Source organism: Oryctolagus cuniculus, chromosome 5, assembly GCF_051225735.1.
Source record: "Oryctolagus cuniculus isolate XC-2025 breed Fujian yellow rabbit chromosome 5, ASM5122573v1, whole genome shotgun sequence".
NCBI classification, from domain to species: Eukaryota; Metazoa; Chordata; class Mammalia; order Lagomorpha; family Leporidae; genus Oryctolagus; species Oryctolagus cuniculus.
The window spans coordinates 5,741-27,745 of record NC_142871.1 but is presented as its reverse complement, the minus strand read 5'-3'; the positions used below and the strand labels follow the sequence as shown (position 1 = coordinate 27,745).

Genomic DNA, 22,005 nt, shown 5'->3' with positions numbered 1-22,005 from the left:
AAAACTACCTGAACGCCTAAGGTTGCTGAGGAAACACATGTTCATCACCTCCCATATATTGAGCACCTCCTATTTCCCAGCCAAAGCAAGTTAGGTTCTTTTTTGACAAGTGAGGAAAAGCAGGTGGACTGGCACCCCGTCCACAGACGGCCAGTTCTTGGGCTTAACTGTTTTTTTTTTTTTTCCCCCTACTCATGGAGTATCAAGCGGTTTTATGTAAATGCATGGGTTCTGTTTATTTGGGTGTGTTTTATCCATTTGTAAAGTACTTTTTCAGGCAGCTCAGAAGTGTACACTGGGAGAGGAGGCCCCTCCAGCCTTTCTCTTCTGCTTGCTTCCCTGTTCTAAGACTCGTCTTGTGCAGATTCTGTCCTGCTTTTCATCCCATTTGGAAAAACAGCAAAACATACATTCCACTTGGTAGCTTCATTGCAGTGTGTCATAAATGTGTTTCCAATGTCACAGAACCAAGGTACTCTGTGTGTCATCTCTGAACACTTCCCTTAATGGTGGTCCTGTGTGTTATCTGCAGAATTTCAACTGTTGCAAACAGTGCTGCAGGGAGTATCCTTGTATGTGTGTCTGTTTGTGGATAAGTACAGGTATTTCTGTAGTTAACTTTCCTAAAAGAGGAAGTGCTGTATTAAAGACTGTACATTCTAGGTTTGGATAGACTGATAGTGGGTTGCAGTCTTTATTCACACAGATATGTGTGTATATATGTATGTATTACTCCAAGGAAGACACTCTTGTACCCACCACCCAGGTCAAGGTACAGAATTTTGCTGGCTATTCCAGAAGCTCTTATGCTCTCATCAACCCATACCCTCACTCACCCCACCACCCCTCCCAACTCTCAGAAAATCTCATCATCTAGACTTTTACAGTAAATTACACTAACTACCAAACACTGATATAGGCTAGTTTCCCATTTAAAAATAACTGATGTTGGGGCCAGTGCTGTGACTCACTTGGTTAATCTTCCGCCTGTGGCGCCGGCATCCCATATGGGCACTGGGTTCTAGTCCTGGTTGCTCCTCTTCCAGTCCAGCTCTCTGCTGTGGCCGGGGAAGGCAGTGAAGGATGGCCCAAGTGCTTGGGCCCTGCACCCGCACGGGAGACCAGGAGGGAGCACCTGGCTCCTGGCTTCAGATCAGCATAGCTCTGGCCCTGGCGACCATTTGGGGGGTGAACCAACGGAAGGAAGACCGTTCTCTCTGTCTCTCTCACTGTCTAACTCTATCAAATAAATAAATAAAATAAAAAATAAATTAAAAAAAAAGAGGAGCAGCCAAGTCTTGAACTGGCACCAATATGGGATGCTGGCATCATTGGCAGAGGCTTAACTTACTATGCCACAGTGCCGGCCCCCTTTGCTCCATGTAAAAAAAAATAACCGATGTTTTTAGATGTGTTTTCGTCCAGAAGTCCCCTCCATCTCTTTTCCTTGCATTTCACAGACCATCAGGCTTGTAGAGCTTCTCAGTGTGGGCCCTGCTAGTTGCACACCCAGGGCACAGTTGAGCTTGTTCTCTGTTCTCTGCATTTGCCTGCAGGCCAGGTAGCTGGTATACAGTTCCTAGATCTGTTAAAGTGACATAATTCATATAGAGGTCACATCCTTGCTGCTTCATATTGACATGTCCAATTCAAATTCAGGGCTACAGGTTTTCATTCACCCTTTATTCTTTCTGTTTTATACTGGGATCCTTAGTTTTTAAGGACATAGGGATGAATTATAGTTCCCAGAATTAGTCATTGACTACATATTCATGAGAGTGCAACAGTGAAAGCCACTTAAAACATTTGTGTTTTACTGTGATCTCTGCAATTAAAGGCTGATGAGGCCCATGCTCAAATTCCAAAATAAAGACACAGCTCATTGTGTGGCTGTCTACAGTGGGGGAGCTGCAGGTTTTAAGCCTTGCAGGGTATTTGGGTATGGTGGAGTGTGTGGATTGGCATGGTCCGTGTGGGTGTGACTTGATCATTTTTTGTTTTAAAGATTTATTTGAAAGAGGGAGAGAGAGACAGAAATCTTCCTTCCTCTGGCTCCTCAAATGTCCACAACTGGGGCTGGGCCAGGCCGTAACCAGTTTCTTTTGGGTTTCCCATGTGGGCCCAGGGGCCCAGGGACGGGCCATCTTCCTCTGCTTTCCAAGGTGCATTAGCAGGGAACAAGATTGAAAATGGTACTGTTGGGACTTTGTACACAGAAGACCAATTCTATTCTAAGTGAAGATTTCAATAATCTGCACAGAGACACACACCAACACACAAAACTGAGAACAAGTTTTAACTCTCATAATACAACTCATTGAGGACAGAAGTCCTGTATGGGAAGTTAGTGCAGAGGGACTCCTGTGGTAAATTTAACAATTAACACTCTTATGTATGATATTAGTGATCACCTGAGGCTCTTGACAAGCGCTTCCTAGGCTATGGAAGCCTTTTGAATCCACAAACTCTGTCAGTATTTAGACAAGGCCATAAGCAAAGTGGAAGTTCTCTTCCCCCTTCAGAGAGAAAAGTACATCCTTCTTTTATGGCCACATCATTCCACTGGGGACTCACTCACAGAGATCCTTCATGTAAAACGTTTTTTTGCAACAATGTCTTGGCTTTCCATTCCTGAAATGCTCTCATGGGCTTTTCAGCCAGGCCAGAATGACTTAAGGGCTGATTGTGAGATCAGAGTGCTACTTAAAGCTATTGTAATTCTATGATCCTGCTGTGTGGACTGCCTCCCATGTTGGAACATTATATCCTTTTTAATTCTATTATTATTACCAGACGCTTGATCCTATTTATATGATTACTTTAACACTTAATCCTGGGGCCAGTACTGTGGCGTGACAGGTAAAGCTGCCGCCTGTGGTGGCAGCATCCCATATGGGCACCACTTCAAGTCCTGGCTGCTCCACTTATGATCCAGCTTTCTGCTATGGCCTGGGAAAGCAGTAGAATATGGACTAAGTGCTTGGGCCCCTGCACCCGCATGGAGATCTGGAAGAAGCTCCTGGCTCCTGGCTTTGGATCAGCACAGCTCCAGCTGTTGCAGCCAATTGAGGAGTAAACCAGCGGAAGGAAGACCTCTTTCTGTGCCTCTCCTTCTCTCTGTGTAACTCTGACTTTCAAATAAATAAGTAAATAGTTAGGTAAAAAAAAAAAAAAAAAAAAAAAAAAACTTAGTCCTACCTATATGTTCACTTTAACACTTAATATGATCACTTTAAGATGGTATTTTTACCACCCAGCTTAATGGGATTTAAACTATACCCTTAGAAGTAAGTCTGCAGGAATGTATGCAGAACTATACAACTTTACAGTTACAAACTTCTTCCTCCCTCTTTTTTTGTATTTTTTTAATGAGATCCATTCTCAATTGACTTTATACACATAATGTTAACTTTATGTTAAGTAAAGATATTATATTATACAAATATTATGAAGGAAAAAAAAAACTTCCTCAACAGTCAAGACAAGGGCTGCTCAAGTCATTCCTTCTTGAAGCATCAATTTCATTTCTGCAGGTTTCATTTTAGGTGCTCTATTAGCTCTCACAGATCAGGGAGATCATATGGCATCTGTCCCTTTGAGACTGGCTTATTTCACTAAGTATTATATTTTCCAGATTCATCCATTTTGTTGCAATAATTGGATTTCATTTTTTACCGCTGTGTAGTATTCCATAGTGTACATATCCCATATAATTTATTTATCCAGTCTTCAGCTGATGGGCATTTAGGTTGATTCCATGTCTTAGCTATTGTGAATTGAGCTGCAATAAACATGGGGGTACAGATAACTTTTTATATACTGATTTCACTTCTCTTGGGTAAATTCTCAGGAGTGGGATGGCTGGGTTATATGGTAGGACTATAGTCAAATTTCTGAGGTATCTTCATACTGTCTTCCATAGTCACTTTATCAGTTTACATTCCCACCAACAGTGGATTAGGGTACCTTTTTCCCCCACATCCTTGCCAGCATTTGTTGTTTGCTGATTTCTGTATGAAAGCCATTCTGACAGGGTGAGGTGAGACCTCCCTCATTGTGCTTTTGATTTGCATCTCCCTGATGGCTAGTGATGCTGAGCATTTTCTCATGTGTCTGTTAGCCATTTGGATTTCCTTTTGAAAATACCTATTTAGATCCTTTGCCCATTTCTTAACTCAGTTGTTTTGTTGTTGTTGAATTTCTTGATCTCTTTATATATCGTGGTTATTAATCCTTTATAAATTGCACAGTTCGCATATAATTTCTCCCATTCTGTCAGTTGCCTCTTCACTTTCCTGGATGTTTCTTTTGCAGTGCAGAAGTTTCTCAATGTGATGTAATCCTATTTGTCAATTTTGGCTTTGATTGCCTGTGCCTCTGGGGTCTTTTCCAAGAACTGTTTGCCTATGCCAATGTCTTTCAGGGTTTCATCAGTGTTCTCTAATAATTTGATGGTATCAGGTCATAGATTTAGGTCCTTAATCCACTTTGAATGGATTTTCATGTAAGGTGTAAGGTAGGGATCCCGCTTCATACTTCCACATGTGGAAATCCAGTTTTCCCAGCACCATTTGTTGAATAGATTTTCCTTGCTCCAGGAATTTTTTTTAGTTCCTTGGTCAAATAGATGTTGGTTTTAGATGCCTCTATTGATTTCTGGCATTTCTATTCTGTTCCATTGGTCTAGCCATCTGTTTTTGTACCAGTTTTTTAAATGTCTGGTGGAATTCAGCAATGAAGCCACAGGGCCCTGGGCTTTTCTTTGTTGGCAGGATCTTTATTACTGATTCAATTTCCATCTTGGTAATGGGTCTGTTTAGGTTTTTTATGTCATCATGGCTCAATTTAGGTAGGTTATATGTGTCCAGGAATCTATCCATTCTTCTAAGTTTCCCAGTTTGTTGGCATACAGCTCTTTGTAGTAGTTTCTGATGATTCTCTTTATTTCTGCAGTGTCTATTGTTACATTTCCTTTTTAAGCTCTAATTTTACTTATTTGGGTCTTCTTGCTCCTTTTTTGATTAGTTTAGCCAATGGTGTTTCAGTTTCATTTATTTTTTCATAAAACCAGCTCTTTATTTTGCTGATCTTTTTATTTTTTTTTTCAATTCAATTTTGTTGATTTGTTCTCTAATTTTATTTCCTTTCTCCTACTAGTTTTGGGTTTGGTTTGCTGTTGATATTCTAAGTCCTTGAGGTGTACTGATAGCTCATTTATTTGTTGCCTTTCCAATTTCTTGAGGTAGGCAACTGCTAAAAACTTTCCTCTTAACACTGTTTTTGCTGTATCCCATAAGTTTTGATATGTTATATTGTCATCTTCATTTGTTTCCAGAAATTTTTTTATTTCTCTTTTGATTTCTTCTATGACCCACTGTTCATCCAGGAGTATGTTGTTCAGTCTCCATGTGTTTCCATATGCTCTAGGGATTCCTGAGTTGCTGATTTCCAGCTTCACTGCATTGCTGTTCCTGAAGATGCATGGTATGATTTTGATTGTTTTGAATTTACTGAGACTTGCTTTATGGCCTAGCATGTTGTCAGTCCTAGAGAAGGTTCCATGCACTGGTGAGCAGAATGTGTATTCTGCAACTGTAGGATGAAAAGTTCTGTATGTGTGTTAGGTCCATTTGGTCTATAGTGTCGATTAACTCTGCCGTTTCCTTGCTGTTTCTGTCTGCTTGATCTGCCCATTGCTAAAATAGAGTAGTGAAATCCCCATTACTATTGTATTGGAGTCTATGTCTCCCTTTAGATCCTTTAATGTTTTTTTTTTTTTTAATAGCCAGGTGCCTGGTAATTAGGTATATATAAATTTATAATAGTTACATCTTCCTGTTGAATTGATCCCTTAATCATTACAAAGTGTCCTTGTCTCTTTTAATAGTTTTTGTGTTAAAGTCTATTTTGTCTGATATTAGGATAGCTACACCAGCTTTTCTTTGGTTCCTGTTAGCATGGAATATCTTTTCCATCCTTTCACTTTCAGTCTGCATTTATCTTTGTTGGTAAGATGTGTTTCTTGCAGGCAGCAAATCTCTGGGTTTTGTTTGCTAATCCAGTCAGCCAGTCTGTTTTTTGTTTGTTTGTTTTGACAGGCAGTTAGACAGTGAGAGAGAGACACACAGAGAAAGGTCTTCCTTCCATTGGTTCACCCCCCAAATGGCTGCTATGGCTGCACTGATCTGAAGCCAGGAGCCAGGTGCTTCCTCCCGGTCTCCCATGCAGGTGCAGGGCCCAAGCACTCCACTGCCTTCTGGGGCCACAGCAGAGAGCTGGACTGGAAGAGGAGCAACCAGGACAGAATCCAGCACCCCAACCGGACTAGAACCCAGGGTGCCGGTGCCACAGGTGGAGGATTAGCCTAGTGAGCCGCAGTGCCGGCCAGCCAGTCTGTCTTTTAACTGGGGAGTTGAGGCCATTTATATTTGTCGCTCCCCCTCTTCGTGGAGGAACGACACAGGACCCTGCGCTGTTCTTTTGTCTGCTCGGGCCTTCCCCGGGTTTGCTGTTGGTTCTTCCCGGGTTGGCTACCGACCCTTCCACCTCCGTGGAAGGGCGGTTCCCCCTAGCCACTTTCCCCACTTCCGCGGGGGAGCGGCACACCGCCGGCCGGCTCTCTCGGGGGCTGCACAGGTGTTCCTTCAGATAGATGTTCCTCTTAGATGTTCCTGGTGCATGTTGTCTCTCTCCTCCTTTATAGTCCTCTTCCACCAATCCCAACTCTGCTACCCACACGCCGAGTACGCTGCTCTCCTCCAATCAGGAGTAGGTCCTACAGTTTATTGGTTGAACTGGAGGCAGCTGTGTAGAAGCTGTTTCTCCCTTCTCAGCGCCATATTGTGGGAGAGCAGATGCATAGAATAAGTCTTAATTCCAGTAACTTAGTCTAGTCCGAGTTGCTCCCCACAGATCCCCCTTTCTTTTTATTTTTTGGCGTTGATACGCGCCTGTCTTCAGTGCCCCATGGCACACACTCTGCTCTGCTTGCTGGAGTTGCCCACAGGTGCTTACAAGCCCTACCAATCAGGCAAACCGAATCCGGGTCCTCTCTTCACCATGTTGTGAGGAGGTTTTTAGGCGCTGATGCGTGCCTGTGTTCGGTGCCCTGCAGCACATGCTCTGCTCTGCTAGAACTGCCTGCAGGTGCTTACAAGCCCTATCAATCAGGCAAACCGAATCCAAGCCTTCTCATTGCCGTATTGTGGGGAGACTTATTGGTGTTGATTCGTGCCTATCTTCGGTGACCTGCAGCTCATACTCTGGTTGAGCTGCCTACTGGTGCTTATCGCCTTACTAATCAGGCAGACCGAATCCAAGCCTTCTCATTGCCGTATTGTGGGGAGACTTATTGATGTTAATTCGTGCCTGTCTTCGGTGACCTGCGGCGCATAAGCTGCTAGCCGCCTGCAGGTGCTCACCACCTCCCTAATCAGGCAGACCGAATCCAAGTTCTCGCATTGCCATGTTGAGGGGAGGCCTTATTTTTCTCTATTTCTCTACCTCCGGGCATTCCTATTTCTCCTATTTTACTTCTATCTACCAGCATTCCTATTTCTCTCATTTTACTTCTAAATTTCTGTTTCTCTTATCCCTGCGGCTTCCCGGCGCCCGCCCCGAGGCTACTTCTCGGCGGCTTCCCGGCTCTGAGCCGCTTCAGCCCGCGCTTCTCTCATCTGCGCAGCTTCCCGGCTTCGCGCGCGCATTCCGCGGTCTCCGCGTCCCTTCGCGTCCGCACCACGGCCTCGCGCTAGCCCCGGGTTCCGTATCTACTTGTGCCCCGCGCGCTCTCTGCGTGCAGCGGCTTCCACAAGTCACACAGCACAGCTCACGTTTCCGCCACCGGTATTCAATCCAAGTTCCCCGGGCTAACCTGGCGAATTCAACCCAGCTCACGTCTGTGCCCTTCAGCTTGGCTTCCCGTCCTTTGCTCCCCGGGCTAATCTGACGGATTCCAACCTGGCGGCCCACGTCTCTGCCTCTGGTTCCAGATTTTCGCCTTTTGCTCCCCGGGCTGACTTGAAGAATCCCAAGATAGCTGACGTCTCCGCTTCAGCCTGCACTCGCGGCTTCATCCTCCCTAACATTTTTCTCTACCCGGTATGTTTCCCTGTTTTCTTCCAACAATATTCCTCCCTCATTTCTCCTGGCCTCTCCCCACAGTCCGTATCCAAGTCTAAGTTTCTTATAGGTTTCACTTTCACTTTCAACCTGCAGTCCGTATCTGAGTCTAAGTTTCTTCTTGCTTTCACTTTAAATCCTAACTTCTTTCCCACAGTCCGTATCCAAGTCTATGCCTAGGCTTTCGATAGCTTCTTCCGGCACCTTTTCTGTCCGGCTTTTCCCTAGGCTCTTTGCTAGTCTCTCTCTCCGGTATTTTCCACTTCTTCCCGTTTCTTCCCTCCTAAGTTTCCTATCCGAGTCACGGCACCATTATGTCGCTCCCCCTCTTCGTGGAGGAACGACACAGGACCCTGCACTGTTCTTTTGTCTGCTCGGCCTTCCCCGGGTTTGCTATTGGTTCTTCCCGGGTTGGCTACCGACCCTTCCACCTCCGTGGAAGGGCGGTTCCCCCTAGCCACTTTCCCCACTTCCGCGGGGGAGCGGCACACCGCCGGCCGGCTCTCTCGGGGGCTGCACAGGTGTTCCTTCAGATAGATGTTCCTCTTAGATGTTCCTGGTGCATGTTGTCTCTCTCCTCCTTTATAGTCCTCTTCCACCAATCCCAACTCTGCTACCCACACGCCGAGTACGCTGCTCTCCTCCAATCAGCAGTAGGTCCTACAGTTTATTGGTTGAACTGGAGGCAGCTGTGTAGAAGCTGTTTCTCCCTTCTCAGCGCCATATTGTGGGAGAGCAGATGCATAGAATAAGTCTTAATTCCAGTAACTTAGTCTAGTCCGAGTTGCTCCCCACAATATTCAAGGTGACAATTGATAAGTAACGGCTTTGTCCTGCCATTTCTCCATAAATATTCCTATTTTTACTTTGGATTTCTTTTGCACTTTTACTGGGAGATTTTCCTTCTTTATTTTCTTTCACAGTGATGACCATGTTTTTGTGTTTTTGCAGGGCTAGACAGGTGGTAACATTCAATTTCTGTTTGTTATGGAGGGTCTTTATTTCACCTTCATTCATAAATGAGAGCTTTACAGGAATAGTATTCTAGGTTGACAGTTTTTTTCTCTTAAGATTTGGGATATATCTCACCAATCTCCTAGCCTATAGGGTTTCTGATGAGAAGTTTGCTGTAATTGGAGATCCTCTGAAAGTGATCTGGCATTTCTCTCGTGCACATTTTAGAATCTTAGGGTTTATTGTGGTGAAGTTTTTTTTTTTTTTTTAAAAGATTTATTTATTTGAAAGTCAGAGTTATACAGAGAGAGAAGGAGAGGCAGAGGCAGAGGCAGAGGCAGAGGCAGAGAGAGAGAGTGTCAGTCTTCCATCCGCTCCCCAATTGGCTGCACCAGCCAGAGCTGTGCCAACCCAAAGCCAGATGCTAGGAGCTTCTTCCTGGTCTCCCACATGGATGCAGGGGCCCAAGCACTTGGACCATCTTCTACTGCTTTCACAGGCCATAGCAGAGAGCTGGATTGGAAGTGGAGCAGCCAGGTCTCTAAGTGGTGCCCATGTGGGATGCCAGCACTGCAGGTGGTGGCTTTACCTGCTACACCACAGCGCCGGCCCCTGTGGTGAAGTGTTTTAATGTCGTGGTGAAGATCTTTTCTGGTAAATGTCTATTAGGGGTTCTATGTGCTTCCTGTACTTGGATGTCTCTTTCTTTCTCCAAATTAGGGATGTTTCCTGTAATTATTTCTCTAAAATTACCTCCTAATCCTTTCTCTCTTTTCACACCTTCAGGAACCCCTAGAACCTGTATGTAGGGGTATTTGATAGTACCCTACAGATTACCAACAGTGTTTTTTAGTTTTCTAATTTCCTCACCTTGTTTTTTGCTGATTGCATAGTTTCCTGTGCTTTGTCTTCTAAGTAGGATATTCTTTTTTCTATCTCACCAATTCTGTTGTTAAGGTTTTCCACTGCATTTTTCATTTGTTCTATTGAATTCTTCATTTCATTTTGATTTCTCTGTAAGATCTCAACTTCATGAGAGAAATTTTCTTTCATGTCATGTACAGATTTCAGTAGTTCATGCATTTGCTTCTGATTACCTCTATGTAATCTTACTACACTTGATCTTAGCCAAAAGGCCAAGAAGCAATTACCATTATGTAATCTTATAATCAATTTTTTGAATTCCATTTCTTGTATTTCCTCAATCTCATCATCTTCACAAGCTAGTATTGAAGTGTTGTGTTCTTCTGGGGGCATCACATTGTTTTCTTTATTTGTGTTTCTTTAATTGTTGCATTTGTTATTCAGCATTTGTGGAGACACTCTGGTTTCTTGTTTTTTTCCGCCATGGTGGCTTTCATCTTTGTACAATGCATCTGTAGATTAGTGGAGTGTCAGCTTTCAATGAATATCTAGAAGCATGTGCTGGGTGTGGCCAGGGAGCTGTTTAGTTCTCCAGGGTGAAGGGTGTGTCTGAGGTGATACACCCAGGTTTGGAGTGGTAAAATTTTTTTTTTTTTTTTTTAAATAAGAGGTGAGGTTTATTTTAATCAACTGAATTCCTCCTCAAAGGTGACCAGTGCCTGAGCACTAGCCCCAGTGGGTATAATATTTGTCCACTCTGCCCCAAAAACCACACAAAAGATCTGTGCAGTCCTAAGTGTGAGCTCAGATTTCCCAGCAATGTCTCTCACCAAGTGACCAGGGACCCCTGAGCTTATGGAGTCTACAACAGTGACTGCCCAAAGTCCCAGCCACACCATGAGCCCTCACACACAGTCTGTTTTTTACATTCCTGGCACACAAGCCTCCCAGTCATGAGCACTCAAACCGTTAGTTCTCCCCACCAGTCAGGAGTCTCGACTTGGCTGGTTGCTGGGCAGGGACATGAGCTGGCTCAGCGATCACGTATGTCCAAAATGGTGTCTGTTCTATCCACTTTTTACAGGATGCTGTTGCAAGGTGATCGGGGGAGAAATGTACCCCTCTTTTTTCTCCTCTAGTTTGTCAGGTACACTATTCCCCATGGGGCTCCAACCTAGGTTCCCTCTATGCTTTTCCTGCAGCTTTATCACCAGTGGCTAGGGATGCTGGTCTCACCTTACTCTCCAATGCAGTAGTGGAAGCTCTTGTCTGCTGGTGTCCTGAGTTGTGGGCATCCACACCCTCCACATAGGTCCCCCGTGTCTAATTTGTGTAGAGTTTCCTCTGCCATTTTCTCCCTAACTCTTCCTTGAAATGACACTCTCTCCACCTTTTTAAATCTTCTCCTAGACTACAGCAGTGAGCTCCCTCCCTATTCCACCATCTTGGAGGCCACTTTAACTTTGTAAATTTAGGGGAAAAAAATGCTCAGACTGAGAAAATTTGGTTGTTAGAGACATAACCTGTTTTAATCGTAGAAATAAATGTACATACAAGTAAAGACAGTTCACTTCATCCTGCCATTCATTGGTGACTAGACGTGTCTGCGCACATATACATATGTAAATAATTTTTCACAATGCCCTCTCTAATGGTGTCTTGGTGTCAATTTAGATCTGTATCTTATTTGGTATCCACATAGGTGTGTATCATGAAGATTGTAATATCTTCCCTTGTACATGTACTAAAATTTATTTAATTCCCTAAAACAGGGCATTTTTGTTATACTGATATTTAGGCATTTTAAATGCCTCAGGCAACTCCTTGGGTCCTCTATTTCTAGTTTAATCCTTTCCTTAGAACAAAGCTGAGCCTTAGAACTGGAAGCTAAGAAGACAAGTGACACTTATGAGGCTTGGGATGTCCTTAAGGGGTGTCTGTGACATCCTGCTTCCAAACAAATTCCTCTGCATAGCCGCTGCCCAAGCTACAGCTTTCGGCACAAGTGAAGATGGCCAGGACGCCCCAGTCAACACTGCAGCCCAAGCTGTCGGCCTTCAGGTAGTTCAGCAGCTGTGGCATGACCTGGGAAGGGGGTGTGACACAGTCAGAAGGGTGTTTCATGGCAGGGAGCATCCCAGCCAGGATGGTAACAGGAAGGATTATAGACATTATACAGTTACCACACCTAGCAATGGAAAAATACTGTTTGTTTTAAAACCCCCTGTCTACTTCATTTGGCCTTCTGTCTGGTGTCTCCTTCCATTTGAGACAGTTCATTAATGACTATTACTTAAGCAAAACTGCAATAGATGTTCTTACTATGACTCAAGAAGCGCTGATTATGAGTAATGAAACAAGAGGACATCTGTTGATGTATTTGTATCTAAGAGGATTTAGCATCCCAGCTAATCTGAAAGGGCACAGTAACAGCAAATCTTACCACCTCAACTTGGCTTTAAGATTTTCCCATGGCTGGCACCGTGGCTCACTAGGCTAATCCTCCACCTGTGGCGCCAGCACCCCAGGTTCTAGTCCTGGTTGGGGCACCGGATTCTGTTCCAGTTTCTCCTCTTCCAGTCCAGCTCTCTGTTGTGGCCCGGGAAGGCAGTGGAGGATGGCCCAAGTGCTTGGGCCCTGCACCTGCATGGAAGACCAGGAGGAAGCACCTGGCCCCTGGCTTCAGATCAGTGCAGTGTGCCGGCCACAGCGGCCATTTGGGGGGTGAACCAACGGAAAAGGAAGACCTTTCTCTCTGTATGTCTCTCTCTCACTGTCTAACTCTGCCTGTCAAAAAAAAAAAAAAAAAAAAAGATTTTCACATGGGGCTGGCACTGTGGTGTGGCAGGTAAAGCTGCCACCTGCATTGCTGGCATCCCATATGGGTGCTGGTTCGAGTCCCAGCTGCTCCACTTCTCATCCAGCTCTCTGCTATGGCCTGGGATATCAAGAGAAGATGGCCCAAGTCCTTGGGTCCCTGCACCCATGTGGGAGACCTGGAAGAAGCTCCTGGCTGCTGGCTTCGGATCGGCCGTAGCTCTGGCTGTCGTGGCCATTTGGGGAGTGAACCAGAAGATGGAAGTCCTCTCTCTGCCTCTCTGTAACTCTGCCTTTCAAATAAAAAAGATTTATTTATTTACTTTGAAAGAGTTACACAGAGAGAGAAGGAGAGGCAGAGAGAGAGGTCTTCCATCTGCTGGTTCACTCCCCAGTTGGCCACAATGGCCAGAGCTATGCCAATCTGAAGCCAGGAGCTTCCTGAGTCTTCCCAGGTGGGTGCAGGGGCCCAAGGGCTTGGCCATCTTCCACTGCTTTCCCAGGCCATAGCAGAGAGCTGGATCAGAAATGGAGCAGCCAGGACTCGAACTGGCACCCAAACTGGATGCTGGCACTGCAGGCGGCGACTTCAGCTGCTAAGCTACAGCACCGGCCCAAATAAATGAATCTCAAAAAAAAAAAAAAAAACAAAGATTTTTCCCACGAAGAACTAAGCGGATTTTGGATATGGTCTTCATAATCACTTTTCCATCTAAGAAATCAAATGTTATATATAACTATAACTTTGTAAGGCCTGGGATTTCAAGAGCACTTTCAGTCTGTGTAGTAGATTCTGATACTAACAATACCTCTGGAAAAAAACATTTACTGCTTCTACCCAAAATTAAACAGTATGGGTTCTAAAATACTCCTCTTACAAAGTATGGAGTCAAAGACCTTAATTAATGGAACAAGAAAAGATGGTGTTATTTAAAACTGCTAAAGTAACAGCAGAGGCATTAAAATAATGACAGATTCACACCAGGAGGGTTGCCTAGAGGGTTATTATAGAAGTCAGCTAACAGGTAATAATAAATTGACAAACACAAATACCAAAACAAGAGGCAGTTCTCTTTAAGGAGTAGGCCAGGGTGGGGCAGGACGATTTTTCTTAAAGGGCATCTTCTGCATCCCACACTCACCTAAGGCTGATGGGACACTGTTATTTACCATCATACCTGGAATTCAAGTATTCTCTTGGCACCACAGGGACAATCTGGAATATCCTTTTCTTGAGGGATCTTTTCACCAGAAATCCAGATGGGGGTAATACCTCTGCCATACCTGAGAATCTAAAAACCAATAAGGACGTTATCAGCACCTCACCCGCCATGTCCACTGGCAATACCATCTGCAGATCATTTAGACAAACTGCCTGGTTACAATTGATGGAGCTCTGATCCAAAGGCATTTTAATTCCTCCATCAGACCTGGTTATGTCAGTGAGCACCACTGAAGCCTGCTCCATTTCCTCAAAACAATTAGCTTAGGTGACTTAAGAGGATACCACAATGTTACTTGACCCAGTTGATGGTTCTACTCCCTGACACAGCAGAATCTGAACCCCACGGATCTGTTGTGCAGGGCCTACTCCTCGGATTCCTTTTACTAGGCTCCATGTGCAGGATGCTGCCCAGTGCATGCTCACCTGCCTACACACAGAGGGAGCCTTCAGCTTGTACAAAGTGATAAATGTGGCTGGTGCCGCGGCTCACTTGGCTAATCCTCTGCCTGCGGCGCCGGCACCCTGGGTTCTAGTCCCTGTTGGGGTGCTGGATTCTGTCCCGGTTGCTCCTCTTCCAGTCCAGCTCTCTGTTGTGGCCCGGGAAGGCAGTGGAGGATGGCCCAAGTGCTTGGGCCCTGCACCCGCATGGGAGACCAGGAGGAGGCGCCGGGCTCCTGGCTTTGGATCCGCACAGCGCGCTGGCCACAGCGGCCATCTGGGGGGTGAACCAACAGAAAAACGAAGACCTTTCTCTGTGTGTCTCTCTCTCACTGTCTAACTCTGTCAGAAAAAAAAAAAAAAAAAAAAGTGACAAATGTGCCAGTCACTTAACCAGTGCAGGTTAAGCCACTGCTTTCAACACTGGCATCCCACAATCCCACACTGGAACACCAGCAGTTTGGTCCCGGTTGCCCCTCTTTCCAATCCAGCTCCCTGCAAATGCCCTAGGAAAGCAGCAGCAGATGGTCCAGGGGCTTGGGTCCCTGCCACCCAGGTGGGAGACCCAGATGGAGTTCCAGGCTCTTCAGTCTGGCCCAGACTTGGCCACTGTGGCCAATTGGGAAGTGAACCAGTTAATCAAAGAACTTTATCTTTCCCTCTCTCCCCTGTCACTCTGCCTTTCAAATAAATAAATATTAAAAAAGGAAAAATAAGTACAAAAAATAAAACTTGGATACTTATTTGACTCAGTGACTGGTTTAAAGGAATTTAATTATCTTTAGTGATCTATGTTGACAATGAGGGAAGTTAACGGGAATAATGTTTTAATATGTTATGTTGTTCTGTAAGCCAGTGAAAATTGTCAAAAATAATCTCCTCCTCCCCCTGTGATGCCTAACTCTTGTGCAACATCTCATTTATCTCCCCTCCCCAGTGCTTCCTTTAGAAAACGAATCCTTTCTTTTAGAAAATGATAAATAGCATCTCCAATATACAGTAAGTGGATCCAAACTGCAAAACACCTTTTGGTGTGGCCCATCTGTGTAAACGATTCCTATAATAAGATTTAAAAAAAAAAAAAAGCTTGCTTTGATAAAGGCCCCTGAGGAAAAGACCTGTCACTTCTTAGGGGTTGCATTCTTAAGTCGATGCCTGTAAAGAACACACTAGGAGGGACGGCTTGTTTTACCTGTTCTGGTTCGCCAGATATCTGAGTTTTAAACTTCTGGAAAATTTTATCCTCCTGGGATTCATGCTTTGCCATGGAATCTAGTTCTTCCTCAAGTGCTTCTCCTGAAAAATCAATGCCAACAGTTAAGAACAGGAACACACCTGCTGAGGGATCCTGGTTACAGTCAGCTTTCTCTGGTTCTCACTTCGAGGTACACAACGCAACATTATTTCCTATGCAGGTTTCATCCCAATCACACACCTAAGTCAAGGTGTCACATCACAGGGCGCCCAGCAAATGTGAACCCTTCTTTTCACTGCCATCTGTAGCCATTTGCTCTCCAGCTGCAAGTATTCAAATGTCTTTCACATTTCTTTTCCCATCTTCTGTACTTAGTCATTGAATGCCCATTTCCTTTTCCACACTCATTCCTGGAATTCCTGCCACCCTGAATCACTGCTGTCCCCACAGGCTGGTATTTGTCAATGTATCCTTTATTCTTTGGAAGGCGTATCAAAGTGTACTCTTGATATTCTCTGAGTCAGAAAATGGAAGATATTGATGGTGCTCACTGGCAGTCAGGTCTGATGGAGACCTGCAGATTCACGCTCCAGCTCATCTATAAGCCCAGTTTCACCGTCACCCCCTTGAGGGCACTTGCCTCCTGCCTGCCTGTCACTGGGAACTCAAATTCAGCTCTCAGCCAGGACACAGCTACCTCCAGAAAGCAGTTTTCATTTCCTTTTTGGAGATTTTAAATACCAAAGTAGGAATACTGGGATAGGCATTGTGACACAGCAGGTTAGCTCCCGTTTGGGAGGCCCACATCTCGTATCATAATGCTGGTTACTCAGTTTCTGATTTGGCTTCCTGCCTACACACCTGGGAGGCAGAAGATGGCTCAAGTACTTGGCCCAAGTACTCCCTGCCATCCACATGGGAGACCCAGATGGAGCTGTGGCTACTGGCTTCGGCTTGGTCCAGCCTCAGCTGTTGGGGAGTGACCCAGCAGACAGAGGAACTCTCTGTTTTTCCTGTCACTTTACCTTTCAAATTTTTTTCTAAAACAAAGGTAGAAATACCATAATGAACCACCATCATTTCAAGTCTCATGTCTCTTCAACAGTCCATCCCATAACTCAGTTTCTCTGAATGAAACCCCAGGCATCACTTCCTTAGTGACTGACAGTTATGTGCCCCAAGAGCAAGCTCTTTCCCTTTGTTTCCTAATTTTCAAAATCAAGAGCTTGTTGTTTAGTATTCTACAAGGTTGATAACTGAATTTTTAAAAAAGGATCATTCTGAACCCATCCCTGGGATCATCACATCAGATGTGTTCCAATCACTGTAGTCAGCGTGTGGGGCTCAGGCTGTCTATCCCTTGTCAAAGAAGCCCCACCACATGTCAGAGTCCTGACCTGACCCCAGTGAACAATCCTTATGTCCTTTTTGTAATCAAATCTCCAAAGATCTTGGAGTTTCCTTTCAAGAAACAAACACCAAGAACACCCACCATTATGAATCACTTGTACTTCCTGAGCCTTTACAAATGGATCAAATGTCTGATACAATACAAATTCAGACCAATAAGGTTTTTATGTAATCTTACATACTGCCAATACACAGACAACCATCTCAAAATATCTATAGCAACACTACCAGCAATATGCTTACTGAAAACACTGATATATTGAGTTTTCACTCCTGGAGTACATTTCATTAGGAAGGTTCTTTCGGATTAACGTGAAGTCATATAGAATACTTCTTTGTGTGGCTGTGACCAATGGTATGGTTTCATTTATTTTTGATTAGCAGGGACTGCTTTTTAAAACTTAGTTTCACTTTGTATTGACATCCCACAGTCGCATTCAAAGTCCAGCCTCTATACTCATTCCCCTCAACTCCCTACTGCTCCCGCTCTCCTGAATCTAAGCATTTTCAGGATGTATCCTTTCTGAAAACGTGAGTATCAATGTACACATACAAAACACAAGTGGCCCGTGCAGGAAGTGACCTCACAGGCGTCCCCATGGCACCTATGCTCTGTTAGTTGTCATGCGGTGTGCGGTTTAACTTCCCTAAACACTCTCTGGGCCTTCTCTCCGAGACTGTGAGCACCTGCCTAGCCAGGCACTGCTGCTTCCCACCGAATCTGTTATCAAACCCAAGGCTGATCGCCAACTGAGACTCAAATGCAGATGCTTTTGGAACGTTTAAACCAGAAGTTGAAATTCTTCTAAATTAATGGTTGTTAAAAGCAAAAGTTTGGAGCAGGTGTTGTGGAGCAGTTGGTTAAGATGCTGCTTGTGCTGTGCACACCTCGCACTCAAGGGCTACCTCCAGTCCTGGCTGCCCTACTTCCTTCTACCACTCCGCTAATGCGCCTGGGACGCAGATGACGGCTCAAGGACTCGCACTCCCTGCCACCCATGTGGGAGATGTGGATGGAGTTCCTGGCTCCGGACTTTGGCCTGGCCCAGTCCTGATTGTTTTTGTGGCTGTTGGGGGAGTAAACCAGCAGATGGAAGATTATTCTATCACTGTGCCTTTCAAATAAATCTTTTTAGGAAAATGTTGACCAAAAAAAAAAAAAAAAAAAAAAAAAAACACACACACAAAGGTTTTAAAGTCACCAAGACCTAGGGTCAAGTTTTGTGATCAAAGCACATTATGCTCAGATCTCTACTTTCGCATCTGTAAAATAGGGCAGAGTTTCTATGGTATTGGGCTGCTGTCAGGATTGTTCATTTTTTTAATTTTAAAGATTTATTTATTTATTGCAGAGAAAGAGGTCTTCCATCTGCTGGTTCACTCCCCAAATGGCTGCAACAACCAGAGCCGAGCCCATGCAAAGCCGGGATTTCCAGGTCTCCCATGCAGGTGCAGCCCCAAGCACTTGGGCCATCTTCCACTGCTTTCCTAGGCCATTAGCAGAGAGCTGGATTGGGAGAGGAGCAGCCAGGACATAACCCAGTGCCTAAATAGCATGCCAGCACTGCCGGTGGAGGCTTAGCCCACTATGCCACATCGCTGGCTCTAGGATCCTTTTTTTTTTTTTTTTTAAAGAGAGACTGAACTCCCATTTCTGAAGCACTCCCCCAAATGCCCACAATGGTACCAGGAGCTGAAGCACAATCCAGGTCTCCCATGTGCATTGCAGGAACCCAGTTACTTGAGCCATCACTGCTGCCTCCCAAGGTCCACACTGATAGGAAGCTGGAGTAAGGAGCCACAGCTGGGAATCAAACCCAGGCACTCCAATTTGAGACATGGGTTTCTTACGCAGTAGGCTGAATGTCTGCCCAACTGTCAGGATTTTAATGTGCTCATGTACAGAACAGGTGCTGGCTATGATCTAACTACCATCAAGTCTCTTAGGTATTTGGTCAGCACAGGCACTTACCTGGAGTATGAACTTTAGATATTGACAAAGTAGTGTCCCTAAAACAGAATGATGCTGTGCTAGGTTACCCTTACTGCTTCCACCTGAGGAACAGAAGAGGTGCTGAGAGGAATTCACATTTCTGGAATCCTATGCTCTGTCCTAACAGGGAGTAGAACCTACCTGACACATGCCAGGAAGAGAGGTATGGGAGGGGGCATTCACTTTCAGCAACACTAAAGATTACAGGCGACAGCCTCCAAAGGGAAAATCTTTTCTTCTCACTCTTTTCTTGACATACGGAACCCCTTCAAGCTCTGCTTAATCCCTCAGTGACTGCAGTTCTGAAATTCTTACCCAAGCTCTCTACAACCTCAGAGTCATCTTCCTTTCCCACAACTGCAGGCGTTATCCCATCTTCTGTTTCTACGACAATTTCAAATTCCGGAAAAAGGAATTTGTGGTCTGGAACTATATGGTCCAACTGATCTAAAACAGAAGTTATGAGCATCATTAGAATTCATTTACTTTGATGGTCTAATGATTTCCTACTTCTAAAGCACAGTCATGTGTTGCTCATGACAGGACATTTTCTGGAAACTGTCATTATTTCACTGTGCACACAACACAGCATATACTCACTGAAACAACATTGTCACTCAGCGTAACCTGTTGTGCACTCCAGAGAAGTGTGAGGCTGTGGACAGCCTAACACACATGCTGTTTTATGGTAAACTTTTTTAAGTGTTGAGGGAGTACACTCTAAAATAGTGAAGAACAGCTAGTGCAGTACATTAAAAACCATGAGCACAGTTGTCATTTTCAAGTGTCATATGCTGTATTTAATTACACTGTACTTCATATGACTGACAGTGCAGGCTTACTCACACCTGCATCACCACAAACCTGGCAGTAACATACTGCAGCATGACATGTGGGCAGCCAGTTGCTAAGCAACAGTAACTTTTCAGCTTTTTTCAACCTTATGGGACCACCATTGCATACATGGTCCATCAGGGATGAAAATGGTACGTGCTGCACTAACTACATCCCATTCCCTATTGTAACAGTTTTCCCTACTACATTAATTTCAGAGGATGGGTCGCAAGTTAAATGCCTGATGACACAACTGAGTGACTCAGAGCCTCTCCCATAAAAGCTGTTCTCATGGTACCAATTCCAAAAAGCAATGTATCTTTTATAATTCTACTTTAAAAATTATCCTGAAAATGAAATATCTGGGTTGACAGGAGCCATGAAACTGAGCTGAGACTCAGGGAGAGTGAGGACTCACCTGGCTGTGCACAAGCCTGCTTATGTCCCATCTTCCAGTCCAGCGCCTGATGCTCCCTGCTGCAGTAATGGGCCTTGTGGCATCGGGAGCAGGCCTTGGGGCCTGAACACCCACACACTCTGCAGAGGTGGGCACCCGACTTCAGCTGGAGACACACAGAATCGCCTGTCCCTGGGGGAGGATTCTCAGGAGGGGGATCGTATGAGTAAAAGTCATTTCTCCTCGGTAACTGATTCCTGAAAACTAAGAATGAAGAGAAACCTTATAAATATTTTCAGCAGGACAAGATTCTAATATTCCAGCTTTTATTTCACATGAGACTGAGGCTCTCATTTTAAAAAGAGAGAAAGCTAAGCTTTTTTTCTTTCAGGAAGCTTATTTTCTAGGAGAGGGGGGAAAAATAAGTAAGCTTTTAATATCCAGAAGCTAGGCGGCACGGGTCTGACAGTCAGTCACCCACATCCGTAATCAAAGGGTGAGCTGGAACCCTGGTGCAACGCCAGCTCAACTCCCTGCTAAGGCACCTGAGGCAGGTGTTGGCGCAAGTGCTTGGGTCCCTGCCACCCGCGTGGGGACCCATCCTGGTTAGGCTGAGCACCCCAGCTGTTATGACCATTTGGCGAGTGAACCAGCGTATGAAGACCTCAATCTCCCTCTCTGCTTTGGAATGAATATAAACATATAGAGGCTGAATTTTGCCTGGCAGGAGCAACTGACTGTACTTTTGGAGCCGGCTACAGTTAACCAAGGTTGGCCTTAGTGTAGGGGGTAAAGCCGCAGCCTGCGGTGCTGGCATCCCATGTGGGTGCTGGTTCAAGACCTGGCTGCTCCACTTCCGATCCAGCTCTCTGCTGTGGCCTGGGAAAGCAGCAGAAGATGGCCCAAGTCCTTGGACCCCTGCACCTGCGTGGGGAGACCCGAAAGAAGCTCTCGGCTCCTGGCTTAGGATCAGCACAGCTCCGGCCCTTGCGGCCATTTGGGGAGAGAAACAGCGGATGGAGGACTTATCTCTCTCTCTGCCTCTCCTCTCTCTGTGACTTTCAAGTCAGGCTGCGAACGGTAAAGAGCCACGGGGACCCGCCTCCTCCCGTACCACCCAAAAGCCGCGGACGGGGAGGCCGCCCGGCCGGGGGAAGGCGCTCCCAGGGTCCGGGCGCACCTCGCAGGCCGGCGCAGCACGGCGGCTCGCGGCAGCAGAAGAGGAAGAGGCTGCGGTGGAAAGCGTCGGCGCGGCCGGTCAGCGGCGCGTACACCTGCAGCAGGAAGGCCAGCGGCCGGCCGCAGAGCCCGCAGGCCAGGGCCCCGGGCCCCGGCAGCCCCGCCGCGCCCAGCCACGCCGGCCGCCCGCCCACCTTGCTGGGGAACTGCTCGCTGCGCAGCCGCCACGCGGGCGCCTCCTCGGCGAAGCCCAGCTCCACCGGCGCACTTTGCAGAGCAGCCATGACGGCCCCGCCACGCCACGGAGCACCGCCCACCGCGCCGGAAGAGGAAGTCGAGCACGCGACCGGAAGGCGGGAGGCGGGAGCACTGCCGCTCAGAAGCGATTGGACGATGGGGCAGGGGGCGGGACCCGCGCCACACTTCCCTATTTCCGTCCCGTGAGGCCGGGGGCGGGAGTAGTTCAGCGTGTTTCTCGGTGGCGCGTGTCTGCGAAAGGTACGCGTGGAAACAGGGAGACAGCGGTTCTTTGGGGGCAAATAATCCGTCGCAGTGACCCGCTGTGGAGACGCAGCCGT

The 22,005-nt window shown here is 45.9% G+C and overlaps 1 protein-coding gene across 6 annotated transcripts in view; it reads right to left on the bottom strand.

The window, feature by feature from the left end:
* PDCD2 (programmed cell death 2) overlaps nucleotides 1-21,755 on the bottom strand; it is a 39,039-nt gene extending 17,284 nt beyond the window's left edge. Inside the window, exons 1-6 of one of the 6 annotated variants that reach the window (XM_002723496.6) lie at nucleotides 21,429-21,755; nucleotides 20,270-20,512; nucleotides 19,333-19,464; nucleotides 15,612-15,715; nucleotides 13,935-14,048; nucleotides 11,442-12,024 (exon numbers count right to left, since the gene is read on the bottom strand). In XM_002723496.6, coding sequence (XP_002723542.4) covers nucleotides 11,866-12,024; nucleotides 13,935-14,048; nucleotides 15,612-15,715; nucleotides 19,333-19,464; nucleotides 20,270-20,512; nucleotides 21,429-21,711 — 1,035 coding nt within the window. In that variant the 5' untranslated portion in view covers nucleotides 21,712-21,755 and the 3' untranslated portion in view covers nucleotides 11,442-11,865. Of the gene's footprint in view, nucleotides 1-11,441; nucleotides 12,025-13,934; nucleotides 14,049-15,611; nucleotides 15,716-19,332; nucleotides 19,465-20,269; nucleotides 20,513-21,428 lie in introns of those variants that run through there. The other 5 variants (XM_089332435.1, XM_017339582.4, XM_051828538.3 and 2 more) reach the window with 5 other exon arrangements.
* Nucleotides 21,756-22,005: the final 250 nt, after the last annotated feature.